General features: G+C 40.7%; 1 protein-coding gene across 2 annotated transcripts; it reads right to left on the bottom strand.

Moving 5' to 3' along the window:
* Positions 1-821: 821 nt before the first annotated feature.
* Positions 822-18,956, bottom strand: LOC114245688 (dymeclin). Of its 2 annotated transcripts, none has more exons than XM_028177952.2 (17): positions 18,822-18,956; positions 17,629-17,776; positions 16,971-17,117; positions 16,015-16,180; positions 15,270-15,406; positions 14,106-14,225; positions 13,512-13,651; positions 12,362-12,574; positions 11,828-11,901; positions 10,273-10,395; positions 8,144-8,269; positions 6,789-6,951; positions 5,994-6,092; positions 5,327-5,385; positions 4,340-4,510; positions 3,615-3,740; positions 822-2,728 (listed from the first exon to the last, which is right to left on the bottom strand). In XM_028177952.2, exons 2-17 carry the CDS (start codon positions 17,766-17,768, stop codon positions 2,579-2,581), a joined length of 2,154 nt encoding a protein of 717 aa, XP_028033753.2. In that variant the 5' UTR covers positions 17,769-17,776; positions 18,822-18,956; the 3' UTR covers positions 822-2,578. The 2 variants fall into 2 exon arrangements, with proteins under 2 accessions (XP_028033753.2, XP_089591865.1); XM_089735739.1 differs by having other exon boundaries at positions 18,826-18,939.
* Between the last annotated feature and the right edge of the window lie 984 nt (positions 18,957-19,940).

Below are 19,940 nucleotides of genomic sequence, written 5' to 3'. Positions count from 1 at the left end.
TTGCTCTTTATTAATTTACAATCTGTGTAAATATAATTGTACTAGCTTTTGTCCGCGACTCCGTCCGCGTGGAATAATTACTTTGGCATAACGCTAAATTTTACCCCCCCCCCCACTTCATTTACGTAGAAAGTGAAAAAAAATTGAATTATAGAATGTTAAGGAGCTATTTAAATCACTATTTTGAAACATTCTTTATTGGTGCTTCACTTGTATTTGTTTTACCGTGATGTTATATAGCCTATAGCCTTCCTCAATAAATGGGCTATCTAAGCACTGCAGGAATTTTTCAAATCGGACCAGTAGTTCCTGAGATTAGCGCGTTCAAACAAACAAAGTCTTCAGCTTTATAATATTTATAATTAAATAAATAATAAATAAATATTTACTAACAATCACGCCACGTTAACTGGTCCCGTGATAAGTTCGTAAAGAACTTGTGTTACAGGTACCAGATAACGGAAATAAATGTAAGATTTTTATTATACACATACATATATTTAATTTAATATACATCCATAACCCTGGAAAAGACATTTATATTTATCATACAAATATCTTCCCCTGGCGGGATTCGAACCCGCAACCCCCTTGTGTAGTGACCATGTCACTTACCACTGCACCAGACGGCCGTTTTTACCTTTTGTGAAAAGATGACAGAAGTTAGTTCGAAAATTATCTAACTAAAATCCTGACTACGATTGTGGGTATAGGGAGAGTACAAAGAACGATCTCTCCATCTCCCTCGCACCCCCTGAATTCGAACATCGATTACGTCACAATGCGGTGCTTTATTTTTAAAGGGATTTTATGATCTGGTAACTAAGACCTTTAAGGTCAAGTCTTATTTTAATTTTAATGAACGATTTTTTATATGGAAAATGATATAATGAAATGAAATTGATTAATATGAAACATGACATGAAATTAAATAAAATGAAACGAGACGAGATTAAATATAATTACAGTAAACTGGTAGTCATTTACTGCGACTTTTTCAGTGGACCTTTTGGAGGATTCCGAGAAGTTACGTTTAGCGCTTTGTTTCATTTTCCCACATTTGAGCACTTCCACAGATACTAAACAGTTAATAAACCACCGTTATTACACATTTAAACCTGAAGAAACACTAAATAGACAAAATAAAACAAATCACACAACTTCACTCCTCGCGTTCCCGCCAAAAAGCTCCAATGCGAAGTGCGGGCTTGCTTTTAAAACTACCCCACCGCATTTGTAAATTTTACGCTTACCCTTTACTAAGCGAATTTATTATACCGTCTATATATCGATTCTCGCCATCTCTCTCGCACGTCCGCGTTCGAACATCGATTACGTCATAATGCGGAGCGCGGGCTGGCTTTTTAAACTACCCTACGGAATTTGCAAATTTCCGTTTACCCTTTACTAAGCGAATTTATTACTCCGTCTATATATGGATTCGATAAGAATTTTTTTTATAGCTTAGATGGGTGGACGAGCTCACAGCCTACCTGATGTTAAGTGGTTACTGGAGCCCATGGAAATCTACAATGTAAATGCGCCACCCACCTTGAGATATAAGTTCTAAGATCTCAGTATAGTTACAACGGCTACCCCACCCTTCAAACCGAAACGCATTACGGCTTCACGGCAGAAATAGGCGGGGTGGTGGTACCTACCCGCGCGGACTCACAAGCGGTCCTACCACCAGTAAATTTAGTAAATTATATAGGAATTCCGTCAAGATATACGTATTCTGTATGTGTTCAATGCAAAAATCGCATGAATGTTACCGCTAAGTTATTCATATAAACAAAAAATATGAAGTTTAATGGCGTATCAACGTATTTTTGATAACTTCATTTGTGTTGAGAAACTTCTGTGGTTATGTTATGTTTCTTGGGTTATGACGTGTAATACTGACGTATAAAATCATCTATTTATACATAAATAATGAAAAAATAAAATCACCCATGTTCCACATCGTCCCGCTGGCAATTAATCGAATTCGGCTTTTTATTGTCTTATTACGCAGACGAGTCTAACGTCCAAGTTATGATGAGCGTTAACCGTCGCCCATGGACTACGGCATCGTCAGGGACATAGCCAAACAGCTGCCGTACTTTTCATAAATTAACATTGCCAGCGCCTTTATAAGCGCAAATGATAGACGACGACAATTTATTTACCACAATAGATTGTCAAAAAAATATGCTTATCGACTATCGATAGATGATTAAGACACTAATTTTTAGATGAGTTTTAAAAGGCAATATCTTATTGCAATCGTTTCCGTAGTTATGGCTTGAGGTTCGAGACATTATCGGTGGTCGTGTAGATTTTTTCTTTCTTAAATCATTAATATACCAATATAGATAATTGTTTTTTTTTTTAATAGTTTATATTACATTACTAAGCCATAAAAGTATTTTTGATTCGCTGTTGTGTTTCAGGAAAGACTACTTTCCGGTTGCACCAGTGAAATTAACTTTTCGAATTAGTTCAATCGTTCGTGTATAGATGGCGCTGCACGACGCGTGTTTTGTCAAAGCACTCTGTGGCACGTCCCAGAGCCCGTGACAGCGTGGGGCCCGGATCAGACGAGCAGGTGGCGGAGCGCCCGGGCTCCGCCCTCGCTCGCCCAGTGCACGCCGCCGCAGCCGCTGATCAACCTCCACACGTACGGACTGAAGAACTCTTCCGGTTTGTCCTCTTCCACGTAACGGAATTTCAGGTCCGGAAACTTCTGCAAAAAAATAATTTATCAATATCGCGCCACCTGAGTCCGCACGGGTAGGTACCACCGCCCCGCCTATTTCTGCCGTGAAGCAGTAATGCGTTTCGGTTTGAAGGGCGGAGCAGCCGTTGTAACTATACTGAGACCTTAGAACTCATATCTCAAGGTGGGTGGCGGTAATTACTTTGTAGATGTCTATGGGCTCCGGTATCCACTTAACACAAAAATGTAATGACAGTAAAAACGGGACATTAAGCCCCAAAAGTGGTTTTAACTGTTCACAATTGTGTTAACTCTGCCAATGCCAGTCAGTGCCAAGTCAGGTAGAGAAAAGAGGAGGGTTGAATTGGAGTTCGACTTTTCCACCGTAAAACAGTCAACGCTGAATGTTTGCCGGATTAGCCGGACACAAATAAGGCTTCTGCAGCCTATAAGAACTAAATTTTTTTCAAAAGCTCTGCCGTGGTAGGACGCGGGACCCCACCACGTTTATTTCCCCAAGAAATCCTCACAAGGCCACGACCCTCAGCATTGAGGATAGTCGACGCAAGGTCCATACCCGATCTTGTGGAGCGAATGGTAAACAGTCGACGTCGCCCTAAGCAGATCATTACGGATCCTCCTGATCCATTAACGGTGCTTTTAAGTACATCAAGCACCGGTCACCGTAAATTAACTCTCAGACACGGCCCACTGAGTTTCTCGCCGGATCTCCTCAGTGGGTCGCGTTTCCGATCCGGTGGTAGATTCTGCGAAGCACTGCTCTTGTTAGGGCCACTGTTAGCAACACTCCCGGTTTGAGCTCCGCGAGCTCACCTACACGTCAAGGAGAAGCTGAAGTAGCCTCTCAAGGCTATCAACATAGGTTGAAAAAAAAAAAGACGCAAGGTGTTACCTTCAGGCGGTCACTGGACCACTGCTCGGCGCCCTTCCTGATGCAGGCCAGCACTTCGGTCACGCCCAGGTCGGTGCCGGCGCCCTCCTGCACACGCTGGAGGCGACTCGAGAAGTACCCTATGACCTGCGACACAACGTCACGTCACTCTACTGATACACATCATCTTGAAGTCGTCGTGGCCTAAAGGATAACACGTCCGGTGCATTCGTGTTGAGCGATGCACCGGTGTTCGAATCCCGCAGGCGGGTACCAATTTTTCTAATTAAATACGTACTCAACAAATGTTCACGATTGACTTCCACGGTGAAGGAATAACTAAAAGTCAAACCCGCAAAATTATAATTTGCGTAATTACTGGTGGTAGTACGTAGGTACCACCGCCCTGCCTATCTCTTCCGTGAAGCAGTAATGCGTTTCGGTTTGAAGGGCGGGGCAGCCGTTGTAACTATACTAAGACCTTTGAACTCATATCTCAAAATGGGTGGTGGCATTTACGTTGTAGATGTCTATTGGCTGCAATCACCACTTAACACCAGGTGGGCCTTGAGCTCGTCCACCCATCTAAGGAATAAACCAGTCCAGAGCCCCAGCCACGTACCATCTATACCATGGTCCACCTGATGGTGCGTGGTTACCGTCGCCCATGGACTTCAGCAATGCCAGGAGCAGAGCCAAGCCGCTGCCTACCGCTTAATACTCTCTCCCTCTCTCTCTCTCAATACCATCTCTATGTTCTGGGTGATGTGCAGGTTCTGATGCTGCTGGAAGACGTTCCGCTTGTGCAGCAGCGCGTACACCAGATTCAGGTTGTTGGAGAGCTGGTGCGCCAGGCAAGAGTTTATTATCTCCAAGAGCATCCTCAGGACTTCATCCAAAACGTTGATGTGGTCCATCTGAGAAACGAATTACGATAACGAATCGGGCGCGAGTCCTAGAGGTCCCTGGACTGCGGAAGCCGGAGACCGGTATGCAGTAACGTTCAAATATAAATTTACTAGCTGTACCCGTCCGCTTCGCTGGGCATTTACAATTAACATTATTATTTCTCACCCCCACAAAGATTCTCATCATTAAAACCCCCGCAACTGGTGTAGGGAGTCCAACACTCATATAAATATTATCCTATTCATTAAGTACATGTATTTTCTACATGGATACCAAGTTTCAAGTCAATCGGATGCACGGTTTAGTAGTTATAACGGAACATCCGTAAAAACCAGTGTAGATTTATATATTAGTATAGATATATCGACATGTAAAAAGCTATTTGGTCTAAGCGACATTCATCTTTGTAATTAAAGGTGCCTTTAATTGAGGATCTGTCATGTGCTTATTGTTAATTTGTCAATATTTTATATTTGATGATCACTTTTTGGTGCATCTAAATAAATAAATAAATAAATGAGTCGACTATTATCAAAGCCGGCAATGTGACTTTTGACAATTATTGGTAAATCAGAAAAAACGAATTATTGACTTTGTATTCCATTGGCAGTCACAAAACTCTTCTGAACGACATCTTAGATAAATAACAGGTTAAGTTAATACTTTATTTAATTTATAATAAGGTTTTGAACCGTATTCTTTGAAGGAGACGATTATATTCAAATGCACAGATGGCCACCTTTGATAGTAGACGACTCAAATATATATTTGTAAATATCCAGATAAAAAAAAAACTCTAAAAATTCAAACTATTTCAAACTCACAATTTCCTCTGTCTTTTCTTCTGACTGATGCGGTAGTTCTAAATTATTTAAATCGCCACCTGCGAAAACATAGGCACTGAAATGCGGGTAGGAGATAATCGCTTCATAAGCCGCAATGGTTTGAGAAGGCTGCCTCGACAATCGACATCCACAGAAAGCAGTAGGCAGCGGGTTGGCTCTTCCCCTGGCATTGCTAAAGTTCATGGGCGACAGTAACCATTCACCATCAAATGAGCCGTATGCTTGTCTGCCTACAAGGGCAATAAAAAAAGCAATATTCATTTACCGATCGTATACATTCGTACGGTCTTATTGACAACTAGCCGTACACGCCAACTTCGCTGCAACAAGCCGCTGCCTACCGCTTAATACTCTCCACAAACCTCGTTTGAAGAAGGACATGTCATAGCGCTCGGGAAACACCGTGGAGGGGAGCTCATTCCAAAGCCGGATGGTACGTGGCAAAAAAGACCTCTGGAAACGCACTGTGGATGACCGCAGTAGCTCCAGGTAGTATGGATGAACTCTACTCCGGTGGCGGGCGGTGCGATGGTAAAAACGAGATGACGGTATCATCCCTAACAATTCCATAAAGCACAATTATAAACCTAGGTCGGGTTCCGTTTAATATTCTTGATTTGATGATAAAAAAAACACCAAGTCATACCTTCAATCTCGCTGCACAGTCTCGCTCTTCTCTTGGTCAATGATTCGAATAGAGATATTAGTCTCTGTGCTACGTACGGATGGAGGTTCCTAAATTCACCTAAAAACAAACGCTGGTCTCAATGGGTCATCTTAATGCTATTAGTTATCAGCCTGTCTGCTGTCTACTGCTGAGCTTGGCCTCTGCAACTGATGTCCAGTGCGGTCGGTACCTTGTCATCTGCGTCCAAAGTGACGCAGCGATTTTCAGTACGTGATCTCCACTCGAGTCCTAACTATGCCGTGAAGCAGTAATGCGTTTCGGTTTGAAGGGTGGGGCAGCCGTTGTAACTATAGTGAGACCTTAGAACTCATATCTCAAGGTGGGTGGCGGCATTTACGTTGTAAATGTCCATAGGCTCCGCTAACCACTCAATACCAGGTGGGCCGTGAGCTCGATCACCAACCTGAGCAATAATAAAAAACAAATATTGCGATTTAACTATACATTGCGTAGTTCCAATAGCATCTTTTTTTTACCTAAGCTGATAGCTTTGAGAGGCTATTTCAGCGTAACCTTAACTAATGGGTGAGCTCACGGGGCTCAAACCTGACGACGTTGCTAACACGAACCCTAGCAAGAGCCGTGCTTCGCAGAACCTACCACCGGATCGGAAACGCGACCCACTGAGAAGATCCGGCGAGAAACTCAGTGGGCTGTGTCTGTGGGTTAATTTACTCGCTCGACATCGTCTCGGCAACAGACTCTGCTGCAACCTAGAGCTCTTAGAATGTGGTCCTTGCATCAGACACTCACAGCTCATGTTGGCGACGGCAGCCAAGCAGTTCGTGTGCAAATATTTATCCCGGACCCGTGTCATGTTGTATTGCAACGCTCGTATTATGACCAGCACCATCAGACCGCCCAGCGAGATCTCCGATATCGTCCTCTCCGTGTACCATGTCGGGTTTTTTAGGGTCTGCCAACAAAATAAACTTTGTAGTCGTCGTGGCCTAAAGGATAAGACGTCCGGTGCATTCGTGTGTAGCGATGCACCGGTGTTCGAATCTCATAGGAGGAATAACAGCGTGTAATAAAAATCAAACCAGCATAATTATAATTTGCGTAATCACTGGTGGTGGGACCTCTTGTGAGTCCGCGCGCGGCTAGGTACCACCACCCCGCCTATTTCTGCCGTGAAGCAGTAATGTGTTTCGGTTCAAAGGGTGGGGCAGCCGTTGTAACTACACTGAGACCTTAGAACTTATAAGGTGGGTGGCGCATTTATGTTGTAGATGTCTATGGGTTCCAGTAACCAAATAACACCAGCCGGGCTGTGAGTTCGTCCACCCATTTAAGCAAATAAAAAAAAAACTCAGTGTCAGTCACAGTCTCCTTTTTTTAAAAGAGATCCTGGATCCACCCCGTACACCGGTAACACTGTCGTTTCTGTGTTATCAAGATCGAATCTCGCGTGTCCTTTGGTATGTGTGCTCGAATTGTTTATCTATTGCCATTTTAGGCAGATTCGGTCGCCCGTGGACCTCAGCTATGCCAGAGACACGGCCGCTGTCAGCTGTACCCTAATCTCGTTACAAGAAGGACATGTTCCTATCAGAGGCGGATGGTCCAGAAAACCTCTCTGGAAACGCGCTGCGAGGGAAACTTACTCCTGCTAAAGATCTGATCGTGGTGCTTATCCCGTGACTCCCCGTGTAGTTTGTCTTATCAGGATCGAACCTCGCGTGTCCTTTGGTATGTGTGCTCGAATTATTTATCTATTGCCATTTTGGGCAGATTCGGTCGCCCGTGGACCACAGCTATGCCAGAGACACAACCGCTGTCAGCTGTCTCCTGATCTCACTACAAGAAGGGCATGTTCCTATCAGAGGCGGATGGTGCAGAAAACCTCTTTGGAAACGCGCTGCGAGGGAACCCTACTCCTACTAAAGATCTGATCGTGGTTCTTATCCTGTGACTCGCCGTATCGTTCGTGCCTTATCAGGATCGAGCCTCGCGTGTCCTTTGGTATGTTTGGTCGAATTATTTATCGTTTTAAGCAGATTCGGTCGCCCGTGGACCACAGCTAGGCCCGGGACGGACGGTGCAGAGAAGCACTTTGGAAACGCGCTGCGAATGAATCCTGCTAGGAAGACTTAAAAGCCACTCACAATCATATGCACGTTCTTAATCAGAGCGTCGTCTTCGGTCAGTATCAGCAGTATGATCAGCGACATGTAGATGTGGTGGGAGTTGTTCTCGGGCGCGTTGTAGAGCACCTCAAGCACCGGTACTATCTGCATAACAACAACGGATACGTATGCAACGAACTGTTAGGACTGAAACTGGGAACTTCATTTAAAAAAAAAACACTTTTAATACTCCCTAGACTAAGTTAATATTATTTATAGGGAAAGTTAGGAAAACTCGGTATGCGTCCCACTCCGATGAAAGTCTGACCGGAACTGCTTTAAAAAGCTACCTTTTTTTTTTTTATTGCTTCGATGCGTGGACGAGCTCACAGCCCACCTGGTGTTAAGTGGTTACTGGAGCCCATAGACATTCACAACATAAATGCGCCACCCATCATGAGATATAAGTTCTAAGGTCGCAAGTATACTTACAACGGCTACCCCGCCCTTCAAACCGAAACGCATTACTGCTTCACGGTAGAAATAGGCAGGGTGGTGGTACCTACCCGCGCGGACTCACAAGAGGTCCTAACACCAGTAGCTAGAAATCATCATCGGGAATAAATGCTGATGTTGATGTTTGGTAAGCATTATTACATGCTATGTAGGGATACAACAGAACGCGGCTATTGTTTTGCAAACGGTCACTATAGGCTGTAAGATCACTGAGTGTAACGACAAAGTAAAAATCGTTTTTTTATTGCATAAGTATGTGGACGAGCTGACAGCCCCGCCTATTTCTGCTGTAAAGCAGTAATGCGTTTCGGTTCGAAGGGCGGGGCAGCCGTTGTACTGTTAAAAGTGAGACCTTACAACTCATATCTCAAGGTGAGTGGTGGTATTTACATTGTAGAAGTCTATGGGCTCAAAGCAAGAAGCAAAATTGTGGTTATCGGAGCCTATAGACGAAATCTTCTACAACGTAAATTCCGCCCACCACCTTTTACCGTAGACCCAGTATCCGAATGTTTTTTTTTGAAGTGAAAACTTCTTTAGAATCGTTGTGATTTCAAACCGGATGCAACGGAAAAAACGACAGGTAAGAGACAAAAATACAAAAATGTGTAGGATGAAGCCAGCAAAGAATGAGACAGAAATATACATACTATTTAATACAGCGCCATCTGTGAGATTTTTTAATACTAACGTGTGTATGAAAGCTCTTGTGGTGAATTTTAATTTAGGATTATACGTGAAATTAAAATATCAATTCACAGAGGGCGCACACCTTACAATTATTTACTAATGACAAAATTTTACATATACTTAAGACGTTTAGGATAATTGTATTTTAATTTTGGAAGGTTTCACTTCTACCACCTGTGAATTGCACACATTTTCTTTTTTTTCTTTTTCGGAACTTGTGTATACGCAAGCTTATTTGAAGGCATTGTTAGCGTGATTCAGGCGCCTGTCAATAATCTTTAGTCCTATGCGCGCACACAGTACAGTATGTTTTATTTTTATTTTTTACTAGCTGACCCGGCAGACTTCGTAGTGCCTCAATCGATAAATAAAAGACCTAACACTTTTGTTTAAGATAAACTTAAAACAAACAAAAGGAATCCGTCCGACGGGGGACACATCAAAGGAAAAACAAAATTGTTATTTTTATTTAATTCCGAATATTTTTTTATTTATCTAACCTTTTAAACCTTCTCTGGACTTCAACAAATAATTCAAGACCAAAATTAGCCAAATCGGTCCAGCCGTTTTCATGTTATGTCGTGACAACGGAAAACGGGTTTCATTTTTATATATATAGATTGCTTAGATGTGTGAACGATCTCACGGCCCACCTAGTGTTAAATGGTTACCAGAGCCCATAGACATCTACAACGTAAATGCCGCCACCCACCTCAAAACAAGAGTTCTAAAGCTCAGTATAGTTACAAACGGCTGCCCCACCCTTCGCGTTACCACTTCAATGCAGAAACAGGCAGAGCGGTGGTACCTACCTGCGCGGACTCACAAGACGTCCTACCATCAGTAATCGTGTTGTAAGCTCGTTCTGGTACCCAACTAATGACCCTCTCCGACATATACAAGTTCCGAACAACAACATTCGGGCCGTCGGTGGAAGACCTTCATCTGTCGTCGGCACTCACCAGGTTTTCGATGTGTGGTGTGGCGCTGACGTGGCTCTTGTAATGGCGGCAGGAATGCAGCATGAGGTACAGCAGCAGCGTCACGTGCTCGCAACCAGCCGCGCCGCACAGGGCTCTGTGGAGCTGCGGAACTAACTCCATTAGGTGGCCACGAAATGGTCATTGAGACTTTTTGGCGGGAATGCGAGGAGTGAAGTGTATATATGGTTGAAGGAATTTGGATATGTATATATGATTGGTACACCGCGTGAAATTCTTTGACAAATGATTCTTTTCCATCTGATGGTTGTCTGGAATTGCTCTTAGCGATAAGACCGCCAATTGTACTTTTTTTTCTTCTATTTAATATTTCCCCTTTTTTTGTTGGTGTACAATAAAAATCTCTCTCACTGAAGTTGTGTGATTTGTTTTATTTTGTCTATTTAGAGTTTCTCAGGTTAAAATGTGTAATAATGGTGGTTTATTAACACAGATTCGTGCTAATTTCAAAATTCCGGAACAAATATCACATTAAATATGAAGTTCCGGTATTTTGGAGGCATATCCATATTGTCCTCTACGTTTGACGTCAACGACCTTAAATAATAATAATAATAATGACGATGATGGTGATGATGGGACAGCTTGTATTGCCAATATCCCTCCTATTATGTGGAGTGCTCCCGGAGTGATATAACAGGTCCTATTTTAATCATCCACAATGCAATTCCTGATATATTTTCCGCCACACAACTTCCGGCTCTGGATTGAGCTCCCCTCCACGGTGTTTCTCGGACGCTATGACATGTCCTTCTTCAAACCAGGTTTGCGGAGGGTTCTTAGTTGTAGGCAGCGGCCTAGCCATGCTCGAGCTGTTGCTGACGTCCATGGCCAATGGTAACTACTTACCGTCAGGTAACGTAAGGTAAGAAACTAAGGCCGAATTAAGTGCTAAGCGGTACGCGGCGGCTCAAGCGCGTCCCTGACATTGCTAATGACACGCATCGGTGACTGTTCACCATTAGCAGGGCTGTAACTTCGTCTAGTCAATACACAGTTTAAACGGCCGTCTGGTGTAGTGGTAAGTGACATGGTCACTACACAAGGGGGTCGCGGGTTCGAATTCCGCCAAGGGAAGATATTTGTATGATAAATATAAATGTCTTTCCAGGGTTATGGATGTATATTAAATATATGTATGTGTATAATAAAAATATTATATTTATTTCCGTTATCTGGTACTTGTAACACAAGTTCTTTACGAACTTAGCACGGGACTAGTTAACGTGGCGTGATTGTTAGTAAATATATTTATTTATATTTATTTACAGTATAAAACAAAGTCGCGTTTTCTGTCCCTATATCCCTATGTATGCTTAAATCTTTAAAACTACGCAACGGATTGAAGATGAAGGTTATATATGTGTAATAACATCCATTAAATAGTGGAGAAATCAATCATAAATTATAGTTTCCGAAGCGAAGCGAGGGCGGGTCGCTAGTCTTCGATAAAACAACAAAAATCGAATAGGGTTGTGGAATCTAATAAGGTTATCAAAATGTGGGTAGTTCTCACCGCAGCCATGTCTATACGGGGGGGCGTGATTTGTGACGTCACGGCGTCTTTCTGCGGCGTCGTCGAACTCGTTTCTGGCGAACAGGAACAATTATCTACTTATTAATACGTGAAGCAAAAACTTGCACAGATGGAGGGGTTTGAATTTTCCCACAATTATAGAGAATATAGAGAAGGAGTGCAGAAGCCTATTTCTTTTTAATTATGCTTATCAGTATAGTTAATACGGCTGACCACCATGCTGGTACCACCACCCCGCCTGTTTCTGCTGTGAAGCAGTAATGCGTTTCGGTTTGAAGGGGGCAGCCGTTGTAACTATACTTGAGACCTTAGAACTTATATCTCAAGGTGGGTGGCGTATTTACGTTGTAAATGTCTATGGGCTCCAGTAACCAATTACACCAGGTGGGCTGTGAGCTTGTCCACCCATCTAAGCAAAAAAAAAAAAGCCTTGAGTTGTTGTGGAGTGATCGAGCTTTTCACTGGCCCACCCCGAATTAAAAAACCCACATGTATTTAATTTCAATTCCTTACCGCTACTATCCTCGCAGCAGAGCAACGACCTCCTGTACAGGTTGTCGTCGTTCATGCAGTGGTTGGCCAGCGCCAGCAGTAACAGGCACGACTGGTTCGCCACCGGGTGCTCCTTGTTCAGCCTCCGCAGCAACTCCTGCCGGTCCGCCGGCGGGTGGCTGTATATCGTGGGTCTGGCGGACGTGGTGAACGACAGCATACTCCAGAGGCCGGCTGTGAGCAGGGCAGAACAGGTTCTGAACTCATGTTTTCTTTTCTTTTACCTCGCCTATTTCTGCTGCGAAGTGGTGATGCGTTTCGGTTTGAAGGGCGGAGCAGCCGTTGTAGCCTTACAACTCATATCTCAAGGTGGGTGGCGCCATTTACGTTGTGTTTATGGGCTCCGGTAACCACTTAACACCAGGTGGGCCGTGAGCTCGTCCACCTATCTATGCAATAAAAAAAACGCACATTCGGAATGCAGGAGTGTGAAATTCGTTACTGAAAGAATGACGAACACGGCCATTCCACCAGGAGTGAGGCGACTAAGAACTACCCTAACTCAAGTAATAAGTCAATAATTCCAGATTGGAGCTTGATAAAATCCAATCATCCAATCCATCAGCTTTAAAAAAAATGAGAATTTTCAAAACCTTTTCGCCTAGAAAAGAAAGTTTTAAGGTAACGCATCAATAAAAGCAAATAAATACGAATTGAGAGCGTCCTTCTTTTTTGATGTCAGTTAAAAAACATTAAAACCTTAAGTTCAGTACTAAATACATTATCACCATTCCCGAACCTGCGGACAGAATGGAAAGTAATCGACGTCGCCCCAAAACACGTCATTTCAGATCCTCCCGATCCACTAACGGTGCTTTTAGGTACCACAAGTACCGGTCACCCTCCTTGCCGAACCCGTCGCGACGAGTAAATTAACCCACAGACACAGCCCACTGAGTTTCTCGCCGGATCTTCTCAGTGGGTCGCGTTTCCGAGCCGGTGGTAGATACAGCGAAGCACGACTCTTGCTAGGGTTCGTGTTAGCAACGTCATCAGGTTTGAGCTCCGTGAGGTCACCTACTAGTTAAGGTTACGCTGAAATAGCCTCTCAAGACTATCAGCTAAGGTATATACTCGACTGTATTATTATAAAGGAAACAAATATACTTACACGCCAAATTAATAAGAACGCTACCTCCCTCGTGCGTGCCGAACATGCTCGGCGGGGCGGCCAACATGCTCGACAGATTCAACAGCAGGGTTTTGACCAGCAGCGGGGCGTGCATGCCGTAACGACCTTGAAAGAGGGTTCTGAAAACACATTATTAATAACCATTTTTTTACTCGTCGAGCCCTTCGTCGCAAGCGACGGGTTCGACGAGAACGATGACCGGTGCTTGTTGAGGTACCTAAAAGCAACGTTAGTGGATGTCTAATGTGGCAAATAGAAATCGAAAATTATTATCACATAAATGATTTTCTTAGGGACGACATTCAAAATAAATGTATTTGTTAATTATTTGTTGAATTATGGATGAATGAAAGGTAAATTATATAATATCATAATATCTTGCACTGCACTAAAATTCGCATGTCAAACAATGACAAAGCATACATTCTGCTTTTAACTTGTGTAATAACTCATTTTAGCTATGCTTAGTGAATAAATTTCTTTCTTTCTTTCTTTCTTTCTTTCTTACAATCCGGTCCTTAGTAACGGTAATGTACACCAAACTTCGCAACAACAGCAATGAGATTCACAAACCTGTATATCAACGAAGTCTCGACCAGTCTCTCCTGTCCGTGGACTTCAGCAAACATATATATTGACATCAGCACTAGCAGCGTGTTTATGCATTCCAAGTGCAAGTAGTATGTGTTGTCTCTGGAAACGGAAACGGATATTGTTATGCCGGCACGACTAACGACATCTGTCGTCGGATATCAGAAACAACTGTTCCAGTTAGAAGTACATTCTCGGGATTTCTAGTCGTCAGGTTTAGTTAAGGTTCCGCTGAAATTGCCTCTCAAGGCTATCAGCTTAGGTAGAAAAAAGAAAGAAAGGGATTTCTAGTTCTAGCAGGAATGTTGCTGGAAAATTGTATACAATTTCGATACGACTCTAAAAACGTGGCTAAAGCGACATGACGACAGTTCTATTAGAGGCGAAGCGAGGAATAGATCATCTTGAAAGATAGAGAAAGTGAATTGTGACAATGAAGCCTACATTTGATTATCGTAACAATTTAATTTAATTTGAATTAGTATTTCGGTTAAGATATAAATCGAAATTTATCCCAAACCCTAGCTCATAACGATATGCACTATGGCAAATATATTCGTGTGTTATTTATATATTTATTATTATTCCTTACTAACATATTTTTAAGAAATCACTGTTACTAACATTAACACGGATAAATAAGTTTATCTGAAATAAATGAATTTAATAATAATAATATTTTTTTGTGTTTTTAGTATAATCAAAAAGTTATGTCATGTGAGGTCTGTCAAAACTTTTATGGAAATTTCATTAAATATTTTTTTCTGAGAGCTTGGTTGAATGACATACGAAAATTTGCATTTTGCTTGAGACTAGCTGGCAAAACAGAGAATTGGCTGTATGGGATATAATGTCTTTGCCAGTCGAAGCAGGCAAAGAGATCTATAGTGGTGTAGGATATTTAGATTTCTTGTATTTTCAAACACATTAAGCAAGTCTCGACCTGATCTCTAAAGATTTTACAAAAGTAGTCTTATCTTTTAATCCTACTCGCATTGGCCTGCTTTTTGCAGTATCGTAAAACAGAGCCGAAAAGTGAGGTATTTGGAGCTTAGTACTCATCTTTCCAACTGAGCTTTCCTGATTCCGTGCTGTAGACGCCTGACCAGATCTCTTTCTTTCCACCAATAGCAGAACATGACTCACGTAACAGGCACGTCTATGATGAGACCTATCAGCGCGTCTATGAGGATCTCCACTCGACTCTCGGAGGCCGTCAGCTTTGGAGATTGTTGCACTTCAGGCGTTTGTGAGTGGGCTTCATGGCTCGAGGGTGTCGATGGCTGAGAGGAAAATATACAGAGGAATTAACATTTAGATTAAGACATTTTAATTGAAATACACTTTTGTCCCAATTATAATTATATATACAATCTAATATAACAATTATATGTATGTATGTACGTTTTTTTTATTGCTTAGATGGATGGACAAGCTGGTGCCCACCTGGTGTTAAGTGGTTAGGAGCCCATAGACATCTACGACGTAAATGCGCCACCCACTTTGAGATAGATGTAAGTTCTAAGGTCTCAAGTATAGTTACAACGGCTGCCCCACCCTTCAATCCGAAACGCATTACTGCTTCACGGCAGAAATAGACGGGGTGGTGGTACCTACCCGTGCGGACTCACAAGAGGTCCCACCAGCAGTATTTACGCAAACTATATGATGGGTGACGGCATTTAAGTTGTAGATATCTATGGGCTTCAGTAACCACTTAACACCAGGTGGGCTGTGAGCTCGTCCACCCATCTATGCTATAAAAAAAATTAATGTATTTAAAATATATATAAGTATTATCAGTCTTGTATCCATAAAACAAGTATTCCTGAATTGGGGCCCTATGAGGTTATTAAAATAATAATAAAAAATAAGTCCTCCGTTAGCTCACCGTCTGCGAAGCGTCTTTGTTATCGAGCTGACCGTTGCCTGTTCTTCTGTCGATCTGAGCGTCCAGATGCCGACACAGTTCGTATTCAGGTACCATCTCCACCAAATATTTTATGACCGCTTTTATGACGAACAATGCGTTGAACGTTGTCCAAGAGAGCATTACGCTGGAAGGAAAAACACAATTAACTTTATACATATATACAGAAGGCAGCGGCTTGGCTCTGTCCCTGTATAGTGTATTAGTGAGGATAATTGTTCTCCTTTTGATAAAAAATATTGCAAAGTGCTGGTTGTATATACATGGACACACAGTGAACTGACTTATATTTTTGATTTTATTTATTTATTAGGCACACAATACACATCATAAGCTAAAAAAATACATAAAAAAGACACAAAAAAAGAGAAAAAAATTCTGGCTTGCAACATAAGCTATTTGCGTACGACCAAACAAGACAAAGTGCTGAGTTGGTACGCAATGCTCCTTACAACTATACGACAAAACAACACGATAACGAAAACTAATCTAACTTATAATACAAGGAGATAATTTTATTCACAATATACAATTAAACAATTACACTACTTAACCTATTATTAAATTATTTATATTATTCTTTATAACCCGACGTGTGTACTTAACTTTATAATTCACTAAATAAAATAATTAAACTTAATACCCTGGTATTGCTGAAGTCCATATGGGCAACGGTAACCACTCACCACCTGGTGGGCCTTATGCACGTCTGTATACAAAGGCAATAACAAAAAATTGTTTTCATTATTTATATAAATAACTATTGTGGGGGCCCAGTCTGGTACGAGAGTAGCAATCAACATCTGTCATAGCTGAACGCTAGGGCACAACTAATTTCTAAATACAAATATTTTACAGTAGTTACATACTCTTTACGGTGTTTTGTGACACCCTGTATAAACTTTAAAACCACTCACTTATCACTGACCGGAGACGCCAGTAACAACGTTGCTCTGGTAATGAAGACTTGAACCAGAGACCCAAGGTTTCCGGTCTGCAGATTATTCTGAACAAATGTTTGCAGCAGCGATTCTGTTGCAGAATCAAACATTAGTTGTTCTTCTCTGAAAAACATTCAATTCTCGGCATTATCAAATCCGTCTAGGCAGCATACAATAGAAGTTATTATAAGTAATTTCCAATAGCTATGTAAGTTGCAAATTTCAAACATAGATTTTAGAAAGTAGGCACTAGATAATAGTAATCTTTTGTTTTTTCTTGTATGGAGTATTATCACAAATGTACAGTGTTAATATTGTCAACACAAACCATTTATTGAACACTAGTTTAAACTTTAACAATGGAATTTACTTACATGTTATGTCCTGATAAGATTAAACTAATTGATTTATTCCGATAAATATTGATGTAGAAAATGAGTTCTAAAGTGAAGTGCTCAATTCAATGTTTTGAATTGAATTGAATTCAGTGTTTGCTTTAATTTACAAAAAAAATAAGATTATTATTAAATATGAAATGATAGGTAGCGAATTTCATAATCCCTATGGATTTTGGTAACAAATTGCAATAAACAAACTTCTCAACATTCAACAGTTTCAATTATTAATTACTTACGCACTTCCCGGTGGTTTGATATTAAAAGCTAACATCTGATTCCAGAATGGATCGTTGGGGCATATTATCTCACTTGAGCAGAACTTTATCAAGTGCTCATTGCTTGATAGCACAGAGTATTGACTGACCGTTATTCCCATTTTGTAATCTGTAACAATTTTGTATTTTTCATTTCAAAATACATCTTTAATAGGAAACATTAATCATACTGATATTATTCTGCATTTTGTTCTTGATGCATTAAATGTGGAATCCCTTAATAAATATTTGTCATATAATTTCACACAATACAAGAAGTTATTGTTGATACATTCTTCCTCCCTATTTCTTCTGTGAAGTAGTTATACCTTCAGATTTAAAGCATGAGACAATGTTAGTACAATATATGGAGATTTCAGCCTCTTGCCTCAAAGGAGGCTTTTTTTATTGCACAGATGTGTGGACAAGCTCATGGCCCACCTCATGTTAAGTGGTTACCGAAGCCCATAGCTCATAACATAAATGTCGCCACCCACCTTGATATATGAGTTCTAAGTATAGTCTCAGTATAGTTACAACAGCTGCCCAACCATTCAAACTGAAATGTATTACTGCTTCACAGCAGAAATAGTTGTGGTGGTACATACCCGTGCGGACTCACAAGAGGTACTGCCGCCAGTGATTATGCAAATTATAATTTTGCGGGTTTGATTTTTATTATTGCAGCGAGTCCTGTAATGATGTCTGTGGGCTCCAATATCCTTTAACAGCAAGTAGATTTTCAGCTTGTTTATTCATCTACTTTAAAATATTACCATGTCTAATAAATAGCCACAACATTGATGTTTCTTTGTCAAGTTTTCATTAGAATTTCACATTAACTTTTCTGGCGATTTAATTTAACTTAGCCCATGCTTCAAATTTCTAAATCTAAGTAATATTGATATTATTGCGACTAAAGTCAATTTGATTACAAAATAACAGTTATTGGTATTTTGTGCTCATAGCGCTAATAAACATAACGTTAAAATCGAACCCAATTTCTCAACTAATTACATTACATTAAGTATTAAGCGTGATTACCAGATATAGTAGGGCGATCATGATACTAAAAAACTAAAAACAAAAATAGTGAGCTACAAATTTAATCTTATTTATCAACAAGGCGTATTTCTATTAAAGTCATTTTTGGTAATTGGCTAAGTCATACTTACTTATTTATTTTTTGAGCTCAACTTCTTATAAAAACATGAAAATAGCTTTAAATTTTGCTTTAATTTTATTCGTTTTATCGCCACGAATTCATTGCCGACTCGTCAATTCAAGTTTGATTAATTTGATAGTCTTTGTTGACATTTATTGACAGTTGACATATTCCACACAGACAACATTCCGGCTTCTCCATAGCATAGACCTATATAGTAGGGACACGACATATTGTTCTATACGTACAATTGCTTATATAAATAGCACCCATTTTGAAGGCACATACATAAACATATATCTATCTCGTTCTTACTCAGCACTTTAACTCGCAGGAAAACAATATAACAGTATTTCAGTGCGTACATAAAATGAAACATGAATATACGTAAATGTCTCCGTCTCCGTCTAATGAGGCCGAAAATCCGCCATGTTTAGCGCGCCAAATGTCATTGTCACGTCAGTTCGGTCGTCTGTTTTGGGTTGTACATTATTTATTGACTTTGATATCGATTTAATATGATTGCTTATATAAAATTTCATATTTTGTCATGCTTAAAACATACAAAAATAATAATTAAAACGTATTTTATAGGATTTCAAGAAAGTCGATGCCCCAAAACTATTATCTATATATATTTAAATTCATTATGGAGCCCTCATCCGAAAAATCGGGCACCATTTTTCGGTCGGAATCTATTGATCATGACACTAATCATAAATACCTCTTTAAATTATGTCATCAAAACATATTTAGACATTCTGTTTAGATATTTCGGGAAAAAGGCTATCGACAAAATCTCGTCGGAACTATTTAAATAAAATAGTTTTATTTAAATATTTTTTTTATCAGGCGGTCACTTGATAAGTTTAAAATTTGAATCACTCTCACTTGAGAGTGATTCAAATGGTGCGGCGTACCTTCCTTGAGGTGCGCTGCGGTAGTGTGTTACGGACTTTAGAGTCAGCAAAACAATTAAAATAGATTGTAATAGTCTAAGAAAAACACGTACTCAAAATACAATAACATTCAGCATGCTAGAAATGGGCAGATGGCACTGTACTACGCCATATCTTTATGTTTTGCGGCAAACGACAACTTTATAAAATCAGTGTAGCAAATTTTAAAA

The sequence above is a fragment of the Bombyx mandarina genome, chromosome 02 (genome assembly GCF_030267445.1).
Source record: "Bombyx mandarina strain Sakado chromosome 02, ASM3026744v2".
NCBI classification, from domain to species: Eukaryota; Metazoa; Arthropoda; class Insecta; order Lepidoptera; family Bombycidae; genus Bombyx; species Bombyx mandarina.
This window is presented reverse-complemented; position numbering and strand designations above follow the sequence as displayed.

Excerpts from the sequence above, each read along its gene's own strand:
- LOC114245688 (XM_028177952.2), bottom strand. The coding sequence starts at position 17,768 with ATGGGAATAACGGTCAGTCAATACTCTGTGCTATCAAGCAATGAGCAC. Across the intron at positions 6,952-8,143 it reads TTAAGAACGTGCATATGATT|ACCCTAAAAAACCCGACATG; the intron begins GTGAGTGGCTTT and ends TTTTGTTGGCAG. Across the intron at positions 6,093-6,788 it reads TGCCGTCGCCAACATGAGCT|GTGAATTTAGGAACCTCCAT; the intron begins GTGAGTGTCTGA and ends GTTTGTTTTTAG.